The 14,430-nt window shown below is 52.7% G+C and overlaps 1 protein-coding gene across 1 annotated transcript in view; it reads right to left on the bottom strand.

Moving 5' to 3' along the window:
- The window catches only part of LOC100617139 (probable cation-transporting ATPase 13A5), a 101,758-nt gene that overhangs the window by 20,988 nt on the left and 66,340 nt on the right, over positions 1-14,430 (bottom strand). Inside the window, exons 19-25 of the mRNA XM_056797600.1 lie at positions 13,641-13,765; positions 10,455-10,615; positions 6,159-6,284; positions 4,868-4,947; positions 2,916-2,958; positions 1,833-1,942; positions 1,014-1,110 (exon numbers count right to left, since the gene is read on the bottom strand). Of these exons, the coding sequence (XP_056653578.1) occupies positions 1,014-1,110; positions 1,833-1,942; positions 2,916-2,958; positions 4,868-4,947; positions 6,159-6,284; positions 10,455-10,615; positions 13,641-13,765 (742 nt within the window). The remainder of the gene's footprint in view (positions 1-1,013; positions 1,111-1,832; positions 1,943-2,915; positions 2,959-4,867; positions 4,948-6,158; positions 6,285-10,454; positions 10,616-13,640; positions 13,766-14,430) is intronic.

Here is a 14,430-nt window from a genome sequence, read left to right as displayed (position 1 = left end):
GGGTTGAAGTTCATTAAATCTGGTTCAGGCTAATAAGCATTTATAAAGCACCCACTAGATGCCAGCTACTATTCTAGGAGCCTGGAATACAAAGACCAAACCAAACTAGCCCCTGATCTGTCCTTGGGGTCAGGAAAACCTGAACTCACATTCTGCCTCAGGCACTTACCAGGTGTGACCTTGGACAAGTCCTTTCCCTTCAGAGGGCTCTGGATTCCTCTGGGTAAAATGAGGCTGATAACAGCCCTTCCTTTACAGAGCTGTTGCCAGGACCACATCAGACCTCAGCTACAGGTATTTGCGTTATGATGCTGCTAAGGGTACCAAATCACTGGAGGCTGGAAGGAACAGTCCCAGATGTGGGGACAGGATGTCCTGGGCCAACCTTCACATTCTATGTGAGCAAAAAGGAGTCGGAGAGGCCCCGGACGCCTCGGGTGCCCAGCAACTCCTCAGAAGCTGAATTCACATCTGTATTTCTAGCTCTCTGTGCTCGGGCTTCACCAAGAACCGCTGGCCTGGCCTTCAGCTGGGAGGTATCTTTTAATCCTTACTTTCTGTCCTGGAATCAATTCTAAGACAGAAAAGTGGTAAGGGCTAAGCAAATGAGCTTAAGTGACTTGTCCATGGTCTCACAGCTAGAAAGTGTCTGAGGTCATATTCGAACCCAGGTCCATTGACTCCAGGCCTGGCCTCTAGCTAGCTGCCCCACTACTTTGTTTTAGGAAAGAACAATTAGCACGAAATATCTCCTCCCGGTTCACATGAAGTCTGTCGGCAAATGTGTATCGAGTACCAACACACATGCTTCGACAGCCTCGAGACCGTGCTAAAATGGGAAATTCCTGAATGAGGCAGTGTGCTCACTCTCCGGCTGTCGGGACCAGCCTTGGAGTGACAAGTCCTGAGTTCCAGTCCTGCTTCTGAAGCACCCTAGCTGGAAGACCAGAGGTGTGTCCAAGGAATACAAACAATGGAATGCATGCGGAGAAGGAAAGGTCTTTGACTCCTACCCAGTAAAGCAGAGATGTACCAATGAACTGAATGATTCCGTACATGGTAAGGTACTTGAACACTCCGAAGGAAGACACCAAAGCAGCTCTTCCTTCCCTATTCATGAAGAAAAAGAAAGCGAGTGTGAGGTTCACGTCGTCTCCCTGCGGATTCATTTTGGCAGAACGTGGGTAAAACAATGAGTGACTTGGCGGTCTGATCCCGAAACGTCTCAATATCCACTTCAGAGGGAATGTTCCCTTCTAACAAAATCTTACTCCGTCCCATCTCCTCTCTCCATATCTTTGCACGGGCTGTCCCCCATGCCTGGTGTGCCCTCCCTTGTTACTTCCACCTCACAGAGTTACTTTCTTCCCGACAAGAGAAGCCCCACGGGGATGAAGAAAGATAAAAGGACTTGCACGAGAAGAGGAAAAAGCCAAGGCAGAGAGGAGAGGGAGGAGGAGGAAGGAGTGGTAAGAGGATGTTTCAAAGGGAAAAGGCTTTGAGAAGCTGTTGCCGAGCCTCGTGGCAAAGAGACCTCAGGGCCGTGTGCCGAGGGCAGCGCCTCTGGCTCTGTGACACCCCCGGAGGAAGGAAGGGCGACGCCAGAATTGGGGCCCCGAGACCCCAGAAGGCCAGGACACAGACCCAGACCCAGAAAGAAGAAACTCAGCGTGGATTCTGCTCCTGGATCGGAAACGCCTGTGCAAGCTCGAGCGAGCGAACGGATTAAGGAGATGAAGGAGGAGCGGCACCCGCGCTCGGAGCCCCGCCTTCTCCACTTCCAGCCCGCCTGCAATACAATGGGTCTAGGGCGCCTCTGCCGGGCCACTGACCTGATCAGGTGCGGCACACACTCGATGTTGGCGGTTTTCGAGGTGAAAGGAGAAGCCACCGACGCCTCCTGCTCAGACAGCGAGATGCCCGCGTGGGCCATCTTCAGCGCCTGGAAGGGGCGTTTTACGCGTGAGCATCGAGGAGCCCAGCTGGGACGGCCTGCAAGCGCTGTCTGGGGAACTGAGTCTCGGGTCAGACACGCTGGGGGGCCTGGGAATGCCGCACTGGCGCGGCTTCCCCGGTTACCGGCCTCGAGACCTTGTGTGGCCCCTCTGGACGGGCCTCTCTTCTCCCCCTCCCCCAAAGCCTCGACCTCCGGCCCTCCCACTGAGCGCCTTCGCCACGGCCGGGGAGGCGGCTGCACAGGTCCTCTCTGAGACCCGCCGCCGAGTGGGGGCTGCGGACCCCGAGGGCCGCCTTGTCCAGCTCCAGACGGACAGGCGGAAACGGGCTCAGAGCTGGGTCCCAGCTGCCTCCCGCACTGAGTCTGCGAGGCTCTGCAAGGACGCCTTCCGCCTCCAAGTCCTCCTAGGGCAGTAGAGATGCCCCCTTCCCCGAGCTTCTCTCCCTGTGCCCCGACTCCACCGCGTCCTCTCCGGAAGTGGTCTGGGGGACGAGTCGTCCACTCAGTGGCCACAAAGCCTGGGTTTGCTGTTACCCAGACTCTGGCCGGGAGTTACATCGAGCTGAAAGCCAGCCTCCGTGATCCCTTGGCAGACTCGGAGGAGGGCTCGAGCAAGGCTGCTCCAGGGGGAAGAAGCCCGAGCGCCCCAGGGGTGCTGGGCTTAGTCGGGAAAGGCCACCCCTTCTAACCAATGGCCTTGCCCCTGCCCCCTCCTCTCTAGGTCTCACTTTCTTCCTCCGTCAAGATGGCCTCTAAGGCCCTTCGGTGAGCTTGCCAAGGCAGCCAAGGATGGGCAGCAAATCTGCTCTCCATCTCTGTCTCCTCTCTAGACTCAAACGAGCAATAAGGCCAAGGAATGGCAGAAGGACTAAGGGGAGACTAAGGGGAGAGGAGGGGCAGAAGCCAGCACCCGGCCTTCCCAGGAAAGCTGGACAACCCAAGGGGAATTTCTACTCACCCCGCAGTCATTCGCTCCATCACCACACATGCCCACGTAGTAGCTGGAGGAAAAACGACACGGAGAACTTCAGCTCTTTCCTAGTCCTCTTCCTCTCCCCTGGCATCCCTGCCCTGTGCAGGCGTTTGGCATGTTTAAAGTCAGCCCGGGGGAAGGAAAGGCTGGGAATAGAGGCGAGCAAAGGATTCTGGTCCTCTCCTCCTTTGGGTTATCTTAAGCCAGCACCCTTTAGCCAGAGACTTCCATAGAGGCCCCCAGAGGACCAGGAGGAGGCCGTCTAGTCCAACACCCTCATTGGACAGAGAAAGAAATCCTTCAAGAGAAGAAGAGGCCCATCTACTCCTGAGCCAAGTGCTTTGGGAGTTTCCACAGGCACAGTTTCTCCAACTTAGACTCATGCAAATAAGCAGTCTGAGGGGTTGATGAAAATCCTAGAAATAACTAGGCAAATGGCACATCCTGCGCATGTGCACGCATACACACACACACATGCATACACACGCATACACACGCACACACACACGCACACACATATGCATTCACATCTCTGAAGCAGCACAGTGCCATGCAATCTTTCTGAGAACAGAAGACTGCCATTAGCTCACGTCTACTTGGAGAGATAAGGAAGGAGTGAAATGAGGCACCTGCCAAAGACTTGCAGATTCAGAGAGAAACCAAGAAGGCCAGAAGACTTCAGTATTCTTCCAGAGCTGGCTAGGAATTCTACCATGATGCTGGAGAAGAAGGAGAGGAAGGAGGAGGAGGAGGAGGAGGAGAGGGAGGGAGGAGTGGAAACAGGGAGTAGGGGACAAGAGGAAGAGAAGGTTCCATTATCCTCTGGAGTCACCTTCTCATCTAGATTTGGATCCTAGCACTCAGGTTTTTTTAAAATCCCTTCCTGATCTAGCCCTAGATCCTGTACTCTGCAGTCTCAGAGCCATGGCATGATCAGAGTGAGGCAGGGAAGGGAAGCCCACTTGTTTTTGTTTTAAACCCTTACCTTCCATCTTGGAGTCAATACTGTGTATTGGCTCCAAGGCAGAAGAGTGGTAAGGGCTAGGCAATGGGGGTCAAGTGACTTGCCCAGGGTCACACAGCTAGGAAGTGGCTGAGGTCAGATTTGAACCTAGGACCTCCCATCCCTAGGCCTGGCTCTCAATCCACTGAGCTGCCCAGCTGCCCCCAAGCCCACTTGTTTTTAAAAGGAACTGAAACCCATTTCCCCTACCATGATTCTGCCTGAGCGGTCAGTACCTTTTGACACAGCTGCTGGCTGCCCTGACTCCCATGTCATCTTCCCTCATCTGGCAAAAGAGATCTTCCTAAAGAACTGATCTAACCAGTCATTGTCCTCCTCATCCTGAAAATAAACTCCAGTGACTCCTAGCACTTCCTGGATCAAGAGGAAAATCCTGTTTTGCTTCCACAACACTTTATAAGTGCTCACACACAGGCACACACACACACACACACACACACATCCCTTTCTGGCCTTCTAACTCCTTGCACCCCTACATACTCTGGGCTATTTCCCAGGTCTGGAGTGTCCTCTCTCTCCTTGTCTCTATCTCCTGGCCCCCCTGACTCCTTCCAAGTCCCCAGTAAAATGCCCACCTACAGGAGGTCTTTCCTGATAGCCCCTAATGGCAGGACCCTCCCTGTAGATGCTGCCTGGATCTCATTCGTCTGTAGGTATTTGCACACTGGCCGTCTCCCCATCAGCCTGGGAGCTCCCGGGGAGGAGGCCAGCTTTGGCATCTCTTTCACTCCACAGCAGTTAGCCCAGGGCCTGGCACAGTGATGCTTACTGACCGACCGCTGTCGACAGCTACATGGGAGCCTTCTTCCCTGTGATTTCAATGGCAGCCCCTCCTCGTCCCTCTCCACTCTCCCTCCCCCAATGGCCTGTGGAGGCCAGAGAAGGACCCCCGCACTTGTGCCAAGGAGCGTACTTGAGTTTCTGGAATTCTTCTACGAGGCTTGATTTCTGCCCGGGAGACATCCTGGCAAAGATGGCTCCATTCAGCAGTATCTGTGATGAAAAACGTGGGATGAGGAGACAGAAGGAGTGAATGGGAAACCTTTCTTTAAAGACGACCCGACCGGACCCGGGAGTCCCCCTGGTGTCCAGCCCCTGCCCCGGGGAGGTGTCGCTCCCAGGAATGCGGGGCTGTGAGAGTGGAGAGGATGAAGAGGCCTCGCCCCCTGCTCCAGCTCTGGGGCCTTCTGCCTTGTCCACACCATCAGTAATGTCTACACTGTTTCTCCAGGATGAATGAGTGCAAACCCAACAGGCTAGCAGAAGCCCAGACAAGAGGCTCAAGAAACATCTCAGCCCCGGCTTGTTCTCTCTCGTCTCCACCCCTTGGACCCGGCCTCCTCCCTGACATTCCCCGAAAGACTGTCCATGGAGGGCAGGCATGGAACCTGCTTGGTCTGGAGCCAACAGAAAGGACGGCTGAGATTTGTTCTCGTTAGTCCCAACGGGATGTGGGGGTGGTGCCGGGGGGCCGATCTGGGCTAAATGTCCCCAAGATCCCATTCACGACGTCAGCTGCCCCAGAGGGGCTCCTCGTCCTCGGCAGCCCCCAAGCCTCGCTGGACAGCCTCCAAGGAGGGAGTCTGCTCTCAAGTGCTGGAGAGACGTGCCGAGTGATGGCGCTGACGGCGCTCACACCCGTGGCTCTGTGATGGGGTGATTCTGTAGGCCCCGATGGGGGGGTCTTGGGAGAGCTGGGGAGGGAACCCCCCGCACCACACTGTGGGGTGCTACAACAGAGTGTTACCCCGAAGGCCAAGACTTCCATTTTACAGAGGGGAACACAAAGGCTCAAATCAGGGAAGGGCTTGTTCCAGATCCCACGCCTAGCAAGCAGCCGATCTAAGATTTGAACTCAGGTCTCCTGAGGTCAGATTGAGCTCTTTACCACAAGAAGGGGCTGCAGGGTGGGGAAAGGAAAGGGTTGGAGTGAGCCGACCAGCTGGAGTTTTAATGGCCTTTGACACCATTGAGGTGAATGCTAAGATCAAACCCCTTTACTCCTCCCATCGGACCCGACAGGATGATGCAGAGCACCTTTGGCAGGGCCGCTGCCACCTGGATCTCCCCCAGGAGAGCCTGAAGCCCCAGTCCAGCTTCTCCCTCTGTCCAAGCGCCATCAGCCCAGGTCTGGGCCCGCAGCTTTCGCCAGCCTTCCTTTGGCGATCCTCCCGCAAGTGACCAAGTGAACCTCCTCCACTTACTTTGGGAAGCAAGTCGCTGAAGTGCTGGGCGACCACTTGGTAGGATTTCCCGCTCATGGCGAAGTGGTAATCGTCGGCTCGGCCCACCTCGGGGAGGCCGGGGTCTCCCATGTGGAGGCGGGTTTCCTGAAATCCAAATGCACCAGTTTCGATCCCCTGGAGAGGCAGGCCGGCAGCAAGGAGAGGGCTGGGAAGGTGTGGATTTGCCTCTCTCTCTCTCTCTCTCTCTCTCTCTCTCTCTCTCTCTCTCTCTGTTTCTGTCTTTGTCTCTCTCTCTGTCTCTCTGTCTCTCTCTCTTCCTCTCTGTCTCTGTCTTTGTCTCTGTTACTGTCTCTGACTTTCTCTGTCTCTCCCTCTGTTTCTCTCTCTCTGTCTTTCTGTCTCTCTGTGTCTCTTCTCTGTCTCTGTCTCTCTCACTCTCTCCCACTCTGTCTGTCTCCCTCTCTCTCTGTCTCTTCTCTCTGTCTCTCTCTCTCCCACTCTGTCTCTGTCTCTCTCTCTTCCACTCTGTCTCTGTCTCTCTCTCTTCCACTCTGTCTCTGTCTCTCCCACTCTGTCTCTGTCTCTCTCTCCCACTCTGTCTCTGTCTCTCTCTCTCTCCCACTCTGTCTCGGTCTCTCCCACTCTGTCTCTGTCTCTCTCTCCCACTCTGTCTCTGTCTCTCTCTCCCACTCTGTCTCTGTCTCTCTCTCCCACTCTGTCTCTGTCTCTGTCTCTCTCTCTGTCTCTGTTTCACTCTCTCTCTGTCTCTTCTCTCTGTCTCTCTCTTCCACTCTGTCTCTGTCTCTCTCTCTCCCACTCTGTCTCTGTCTCTCTCTTCCTCTCTGTCTCTGTCTCTCACACACATACACACACAGACTGTGAGATCCTGAGCAAGTCCCCCAGAGAGGCTTCCTTTCCATGTTGGCTCCTCAGGAGTGTCCCCTGGAAGATGCAAAGGAGGTGGGTGCCAAGCGCTCACTGATAGCCACCATTTGTACAAGGGCTCCCATCCTGGTTTTCCTGCTGTCCTTCCTTCCCAGAGGGGATCTCACCTTCCCCCAGCCCATCCTCACTGGGGGTTAATACCCCTCCTAGACAGCTAGCTAGCTGCTGGGATGTGGAAGGCCTGAATTCAAATCCAGCCTCAAGCATGTGACCGTGGGCTTATGTCTGTCTCCCTCACTTTCTTCCTTTGTATCTAATAATAGCATCTACCTTGCAAGGCTGTCCAGGGCTTGGCAGTGCAGGCACAGAGTAAGCCTCCCTCCCTCCTGCTCTTTCTGGCCCCCCTCCAAGGTGCCCGTTGCCCTTCCGGGACGTGCCTGCCCTGTGAGGTCCCTTTGAGTGCCCGGTCCGGACCTCGTTCTGGCTGGCATCTGGCTCTTCCTCGGCTCAGGGCCTTCGTCGTCACCAAAGACACACATTCCTGTCCTCTCCTGGCTCCGAACCCTGCTTTCCCAGGACCCCCCCAGCAGCTTCTCAGCCCACGCCCCCTCGAGGTCCTGAGCACGAAACAGGCAGCATGTGCCCGGGTGAGCGTCCCCCCTGCCTTTCTGCCCCACTTTCTTCTCTCGATACCAGCCCCGGCCCAGCCCGGGGTCTGGCCTTCCCTTCCCACCAGCCCAGCATTTGAAATTGGCCCATCCGTGTCCCCTTCCTTCCCGATGCCCGCCGGCTGCCAGGAGTGAAAGACGGATTCACACGGTGCGGACGACGGTGCCGGGGCTGGCGTGGGGGTGCGAAGGGTGTCGCATGCCAGGTATGTTGGCATCTGGGACGTATGATTGATGTACTGACATTGTATTACCAGACACATGGCCAGACCTCTTGATGGTCATCGTATGAAAGGGACAGTCCTAGGCTCTAGCATAGGCTGGGCCTTGGCGGCCGCTGCCTGGGCTCAGAGTACACACATTTGCAAAGTGCGGGTTGGATCAATCTCCACCTCTTTGATCTCATCATTGTCAATTCAACCAACGTTAAAACCTGTGTCACGCTACGTATTCGTGGATCTCCTCCCAATCCACATTCCTAAAACCTCCAATAAATACTGGGGAACAGCGCGCACTCTCCCTGTTCCCTCCTCGCCTCTCGGTCTTACTCTTCCCTCTCTCTTCCCTCCTCTCCTCTTCCCCTCGTGCTTCTCTGTATCTCTTTTCTAGCGGCGCGGTCGCCCCCAAAGCAGACTCTCTTGGCTAGGAGTATCAAGGGGTTGGTACTGCCCACCTGTTCTCTTATTCCCCTTATTTCCTCGGAGTTCGTGTTCCTCCCCATGTGTTTCAACTTCTGCCTTTGAGTCATTATTATCCTTCCATTTCCTTAGCCTCTTCTCTTCACCTCAGGGTATTACCCACAGATAAATAATGTAGGACTCCCATGGGGGGGTCGCTATAAAGGGAGAGTCTAAGGGAAGCCCTTGGCCTGGCTGAAGAAGCGCAGCTCTCTGCGCCCAGGGAGAAGATTTCGTGGCTTCCCCCTCTCTGGAGCATTTGCATTTTTATGGAAATCCTCCAGGCATCCTGTTGCACACTGTAAGCACCTGCTTCCCCTTCTGTGCCCAGGTTGGCTCTCGTCCATGCCCAGGCTGGTGCTCGTCTGCCTTCCCCACATTCGCCCGCCCAAGGAGTTTGTTACCTGCAGATGCGTGGAGTGGCGCAGCCCTGGCCAGGCTGCCCGTGATGCAGAGACTCACCATAATGGAAAGAACATGCCCGAGCTCAGAAGAGCTGGGCTAAGGCTGGCCCAGCCACTTGGCATTGCTTTACATGGAGGAGCCACGGGGCGGCTGGCGGGCTCAGTTTCCTCATGGATAACTTGGGGGAACAACAGCTGCTCTTCCTTCCTCACAGGGCTTTTGGGGGAGAAAGCCCTCAATGGACGGAAGTCATTGGTGCTTTAAGGGGAAAATGCACTCGTGTATGGGAAGACAGTAGGCACTTCATAGAGGTCTGCTGAGTGACTGCCTGAAAGGCTTGCTGGCTCCAGGACTGGCTAGTTTTGTAAATATGGGATTGAAGGAAGGGCATCCCACTTTAGGTCAGGCAGCAGAGTTATGGAGACAGACCACCAGGGAGGAGAGAGATCATGGTCTCAGTCCCACTTGGCTTGCCTGTGAGACCTGGGGGAAACCATTTCTGCTCCCTGGGCCTCAGTTTCCCCATCTGTAAAATGAAGGGATTAGGCCAGATATGTGGGAGATCCCTTCGGTCTAAGATCCTATGAAAATACCTCTCAAGAAACAGGAGTTACTATGATGGTGTCTGGCTTGGGTGGAAAGAAGGAAGGAAAGAAACCCAACAGACTCCCCATTAGTGAATGCCAGATTTTGTTCCCTCCCTGCCAGATTGGGGGTTCCTGGAGAGCAGAATCTTTATTCCTTGAGACTGTGCATGGAAAGCATCTTGCAAGCCCTACAGTAGAGAAGAGTCCAGAGGGAACACTTATGTCCCCGTCCTTGTTATTCCATGTCCATAGTCTGAGAACAGAGCTTTGTCCTCAGCGTGGCCAGTTTGGATTTAACTGACCCCAAAGCACTGTACTCTATGAAAAGAACATTGGTTCATAGCTGTGCTCTTTGTGGTGGCCAAACATTGGAAAACGAGGGGATGCCCTTCCATTGGGGAACGGCTGAACACACTGTGGTATATGTTGGTGATGGACTACTATTGTGCTCAAAGGAATAATAAAGTGGAGGAATTCATTGGAGACTGGAACAACCTCCACGAAGTGATGCAGAGCGAAAGGAGCAGAACCAGGAGAACATTGTACACAGAGACTGATACACTGTGGTACAATCGAAGGTGATGGACTTCTCCATTAGTGGCAATGAAATGTCCCTGAACAATCTGCAGGGATCTAAAAAACACTATCCACAAGCAGAAGATAAACTGTAGGAGTAAAAACACCGATGAAAAGCAACTGCTTGACTACAGAGGTGGAGGGGATACGACTGAGGAGAGACTCTAAATGAACACTCTAATGCAAATATTAACAACATGGAAATGGGTTCGAATCAAGAACACGTGTGAAACCCAGTGGAATCATGCGTCGGCTATGGGGGGTTGGGGAGGAAAAGAAAATGATCTTTGTCTTTAATGAATAATGCTTGGAAATGATCAAATAAAAATTACTAGAAAAAAAAGAAAAGAAAGTTGGATTGGAGATGAGGCCAATGGAATTAGGAGCCTGGATCCACCTCTTCCATCAGGGGTGAATTCCAACCTGTGCCTCAGTTTCCTTATGTGTAAAGTAGGGGGAGGGTGTGGTCAGTCCCAAGGTTCCCTCCTTCAGAAGCAGGCTCTCAGGTCAGCTTACCTTCTTTCTGGGCTCTTGCTCTTTGCTCTCTAACAGCTGCCAGGTCACAGATGCAGGAGCCATCCCTTCGGGCTCGTTGGCCTCAATCACGATCACCTTGTTACCTGGAGGAATCATTTCCGAATTCTTTGCAACGGTGATGGCAGTCTGAAGGTTGTCCCCTGGACAAAGACATCAGTGTTCCTTATTTCACATGTGACGCTGATCCCAAGGAGCCCCTCCTGCAGGAAGCCCTTGGGTAAGTGCCCTGGCCCAGCCTGGGAGCTGGCACAAGCCCCTCGGCACATGGGGAGTGCGGCTGATCTCAAAGTCTGACACAGACGATTCTAGCCACCATCTTAGGGAACTTCCACCCATTGTCGGCTCACCGGGGCTTCCCAGCTCCCTTCCAGGGCGACCTTCGTTAGCCGCCTTCCTCCCCTCCTCCCAGCTCTTTGTAGACCACTGCTCTATGTACTCACGCCTGCGCTCAGGAAAGTGGAAGCCTCTTGAGGGCAGAGACCCTTCCAGTCTTGTCAGCGCCCACCACTGGGGCAAATAGGAGGCATTAACGAAGATTTGCTGAGAAACTCCAACGCTTCTCATCCTCAGACAACATTCTCTCACTTCCTGCAGACCCAGAATCAGGGCTGGAAGGGGGCCTGTCTAGTCTAGTTTCGGTCCCTCATTTTCTCCATGAGGGAGCTGAGGTCTCAAGGGGAAGGGACTTGTTTCTGGTCCCCCAGGTCACCAGTGACTGAGCTGGGAGGCAAACACAGATATGGGGTTCCGATTTCCAGGTCACAACTTTTCTCCCCGCATATTCTCCCAGCAGATCTGTCTTGCTTTACACAGCACAGATGTTCCAGAAAATTTGCAGGGAATCTGAAAGTTTTTTTTGTGGCTCAGAAGTACATGAGGATTTTATTAAGCATGGGGGAAAGAAAGAACATTGAATTTGGACTTGGGTTCAAATCCCGACTATATTTTACTACTTGTGTGCATCCATGGGCAAGTTGACTTGTCTTCTTTTGGCCTCAACTTCCTCATTTGTAAAATAAGACTTTACATGAGATGACTTTGAAAGTTCCTTTCCCCAGTAGGAACTTCCTTTCCAGATCACCCCTTAGTAGACAGCCATTGTGTGCTATCAGGGAAGAACATATTCATCACCCAGTGAGCCACTACTAACAAGTCCAGAACTCACTGCTGTTTACACAAATGCTGACAGGCTTCCTTGATTGGGAGAGTGGGGAAAGTGCTAGCTTGAGGACCAGAGTTCAAATCCTCTTCTCCCTGTGTGACACTGGATAAGCCATCTCACTTTCTTCCTCAGTCCCATGGGTGGTTGAGGGGGAAGAACTTTCCCAGATCCCTTTACTCAATCAACATTTAAGTGCCTACTATGTATCAGGAACTGTTATAGTCTAGGAATACAGGCAAAACAGGTCCTGGCCTCAAGGAGCTTACAGTTTAGGGTGGTAAATAAACATCCCGCTCCACCATTCTAGAGCCTCATTTATTTGTATAATTGGCTTGGTGTGTGTATTTTGAGGGGACCTCTAAAAAGAATTGGTTTCCAATTAGCCTGAGATTAGTGACTGAGAGTTGTAAAGGAGAGAATTTGCAATGAATGCAAAGGACATCATCTGTCAGTCAAGTGACAATTCCAGTTTGGAATGTTCCCGGGAGAAGTAGTTGGAGCCAAGCCAAGCTGACCTCCTGGGCTGAGAGGCTTCTGAACTGGGCTTGGAGGCTGAACTGAGCTTTTGGTGTGGCTGATGGTGGTGGCTGAACCTGAAGAACTAATTGTATCTCTAAGACTTGAGTTTGAAGGAAGACGAAAGAAGATAGACAGTTGTCCTCCTATCTCTCTGATGGACTCTGTTTCAATATCCTCCTAACCCTCATTTTAAAGAATAGGGAAACCTATCCCTCTTACCTTATCCTCTACCCTTGTCCTGTCTTTCCCAAATAAGTCCCTTACTTGAGAAACCAAGAGAAAAGGGTATTTCCTCTGAAACCTCATAGTTCACTCTGACAAGGAGGCTTCAGAAGAGAGGGAGGTAACGGGAGGTAAAGGGAGGAGGGTAGGCAAAAAACTTGATCCATTAGTCATCCAGTAAGAATCAATAGACACCCTCTGGAAATCTATCTATTACAGAGTCAAAAGAAACCTTAGAAGTCAAAGCTTGCAAACTGACTCATTTTACAGATGTGAAAGTTGAGGCACAGAGAAGGGAGATACTTTGCTTCATTTATATACCAAGTAGTAAGGGCAGGATTTAACTCCAAATCCACCCATCCTTTCATTCTGCTTAGAAGCTGCTCTATTCCCTAGCATGGTCCTCTGGTATTCCATGGCCAGTCATGACCAGGCAGGAGAAAACAAATTGGCCCCACTATGTCCTGGAGTCCATGGCTTCTATCCTCCAGTAGTGGATGCGCATAGGGCTGGGGAGAGGCTTGGGTCAGCCTCACTCATCAGTAAGGGGCAGAGAACTTGCAAGCCAGACAACACAAAATTAGCCACTTCTCAAGTCTGTGGCAAAAGGGAGAAAACTGAGACCTTCTGATGTAAAGTTGTCATCATGGACCCACTGCCGTGTGAGCTCCCAGCTCTTCTCCCACCCCTCAATGCCAAAAGCCCAGGAAAACTACCTGTGCCCTGCACTAGCCATGTCACCTCTTGGTGCCTCAGTTTCCTGCTCTGTAAAATAGATGGCCAGGGACCCCTCCCTTCCGGCTTAGGATCTATGATCCTGAAGTGGGAATGTGGCACCTCAGGCTGAGACTGCCACAAAGTGGGGACCCGCCAGGCAGGAAATCACCTGGCATTCACCTTGTCTTCATCTTGTATTTCCCTAAGCATGTACACGCTGAATGTAAGCTTCTCCAAGGACAAGGACTGTTTCCTTCTGGGCTCGTATCTATCCCTTCTCCCTCCCCCTTGGCTCCCCACCATTGGAATAGGAGCTTTTTAAGCGTGAGGACCAGGCATTGGCCTTCTTTGGAATCCCCGGGGCTCAGCTCAGGGCCTGGCACAGAGTAGGAGCTTCATGGATGCTCACCAGCTGACTGACAAGCCCGCACTGAGCCCAACCATACGTCAGAACAAACTTAACCAAGTGGAGCCATTTCCAGAGTCTCCCTCAGTCACCCCACAGCACCTTTTTTGGGCCCCTTGAATGTTCCAGGAACACCGACCTGTGATCATGACCGTCCGGATCCGAGCACTGCTCAGCTCTCTTAAGACTGGCTTGGTCTCTTTTTTCAAGCGATTTTCCATGATCAAAAGGCCTAGAAACGTTAGCTCTGACTCGACTTCTTCCCTTTGGATGGAAAAGAAAAATCAGCTTTAGAGGGACCCGTGTGGTGACCGTATGTGGACATCTTGAGAGCAAAGAGAACTGAAGATGGCATAAGAACACCATGGCGGCCACAGGTAAGATGGAGCTCAAAGCCAGCCTGCCTCACTGCTTCCTCCAAACCGAACTCCACTTCCAAACCTGGCCGGTCATTGCCTGATGCTCCTCCTAGACAGATCTTCTCTGGAGGAATTCTAGAGCTGGAAATGCATCTTCTGGCCAAGCCTCTCTGCACTGAGCTACACTAAAGGAAACACGGCCTGGACGGAGAGTTTCCAGGCAAGTTCTAATCTCTCCGGGGTAATCCTTCCCCTGACCTTAATGATCCTTTAAGAGTATGAGAACCCTTTCCTCCTAGGGACCCCGATTCTTTATCTTCTTCCAACCCACAAGCCTTCCCTTCATCAAATGGAGGCTGTAAGGACCAGCAGCCTCCAAACACCTCCATGTACATCACTCAGTCAATGGGCAAGCACCTCCTGTGTGCCAGGCGCTGTGCTAAGAGTGGAGGATGTGGCATGAAGAATGAAACAACCTCTGCTCTTCCTCTGAGCTTCTGTTCTAAAGGAGGAGACAATGTACACGTGTAAAATATATACAGAATGTATACAAGAATACACAGGAAACAA

The sequence above is a fragment of the Monodelphis domestica genome, chromosome 5 (genome assembly GCF_027887165.1).
Source record: "Monodelphis domestica isolate mMonDom1 chromosome 5, mMonDom1.pri, whole genome shotgun sequence".
In the NCBI taxonomy this organism is placed as follows: Eukaryota; Metazoa; Chordata; class Mammalia; order Didelphimorphia; family Didelphidae; genus Monodelphis; species Monodelphis domestica.
This window is presented reverse-complemented; position numbering and strand designations above follow the sequence as displayed.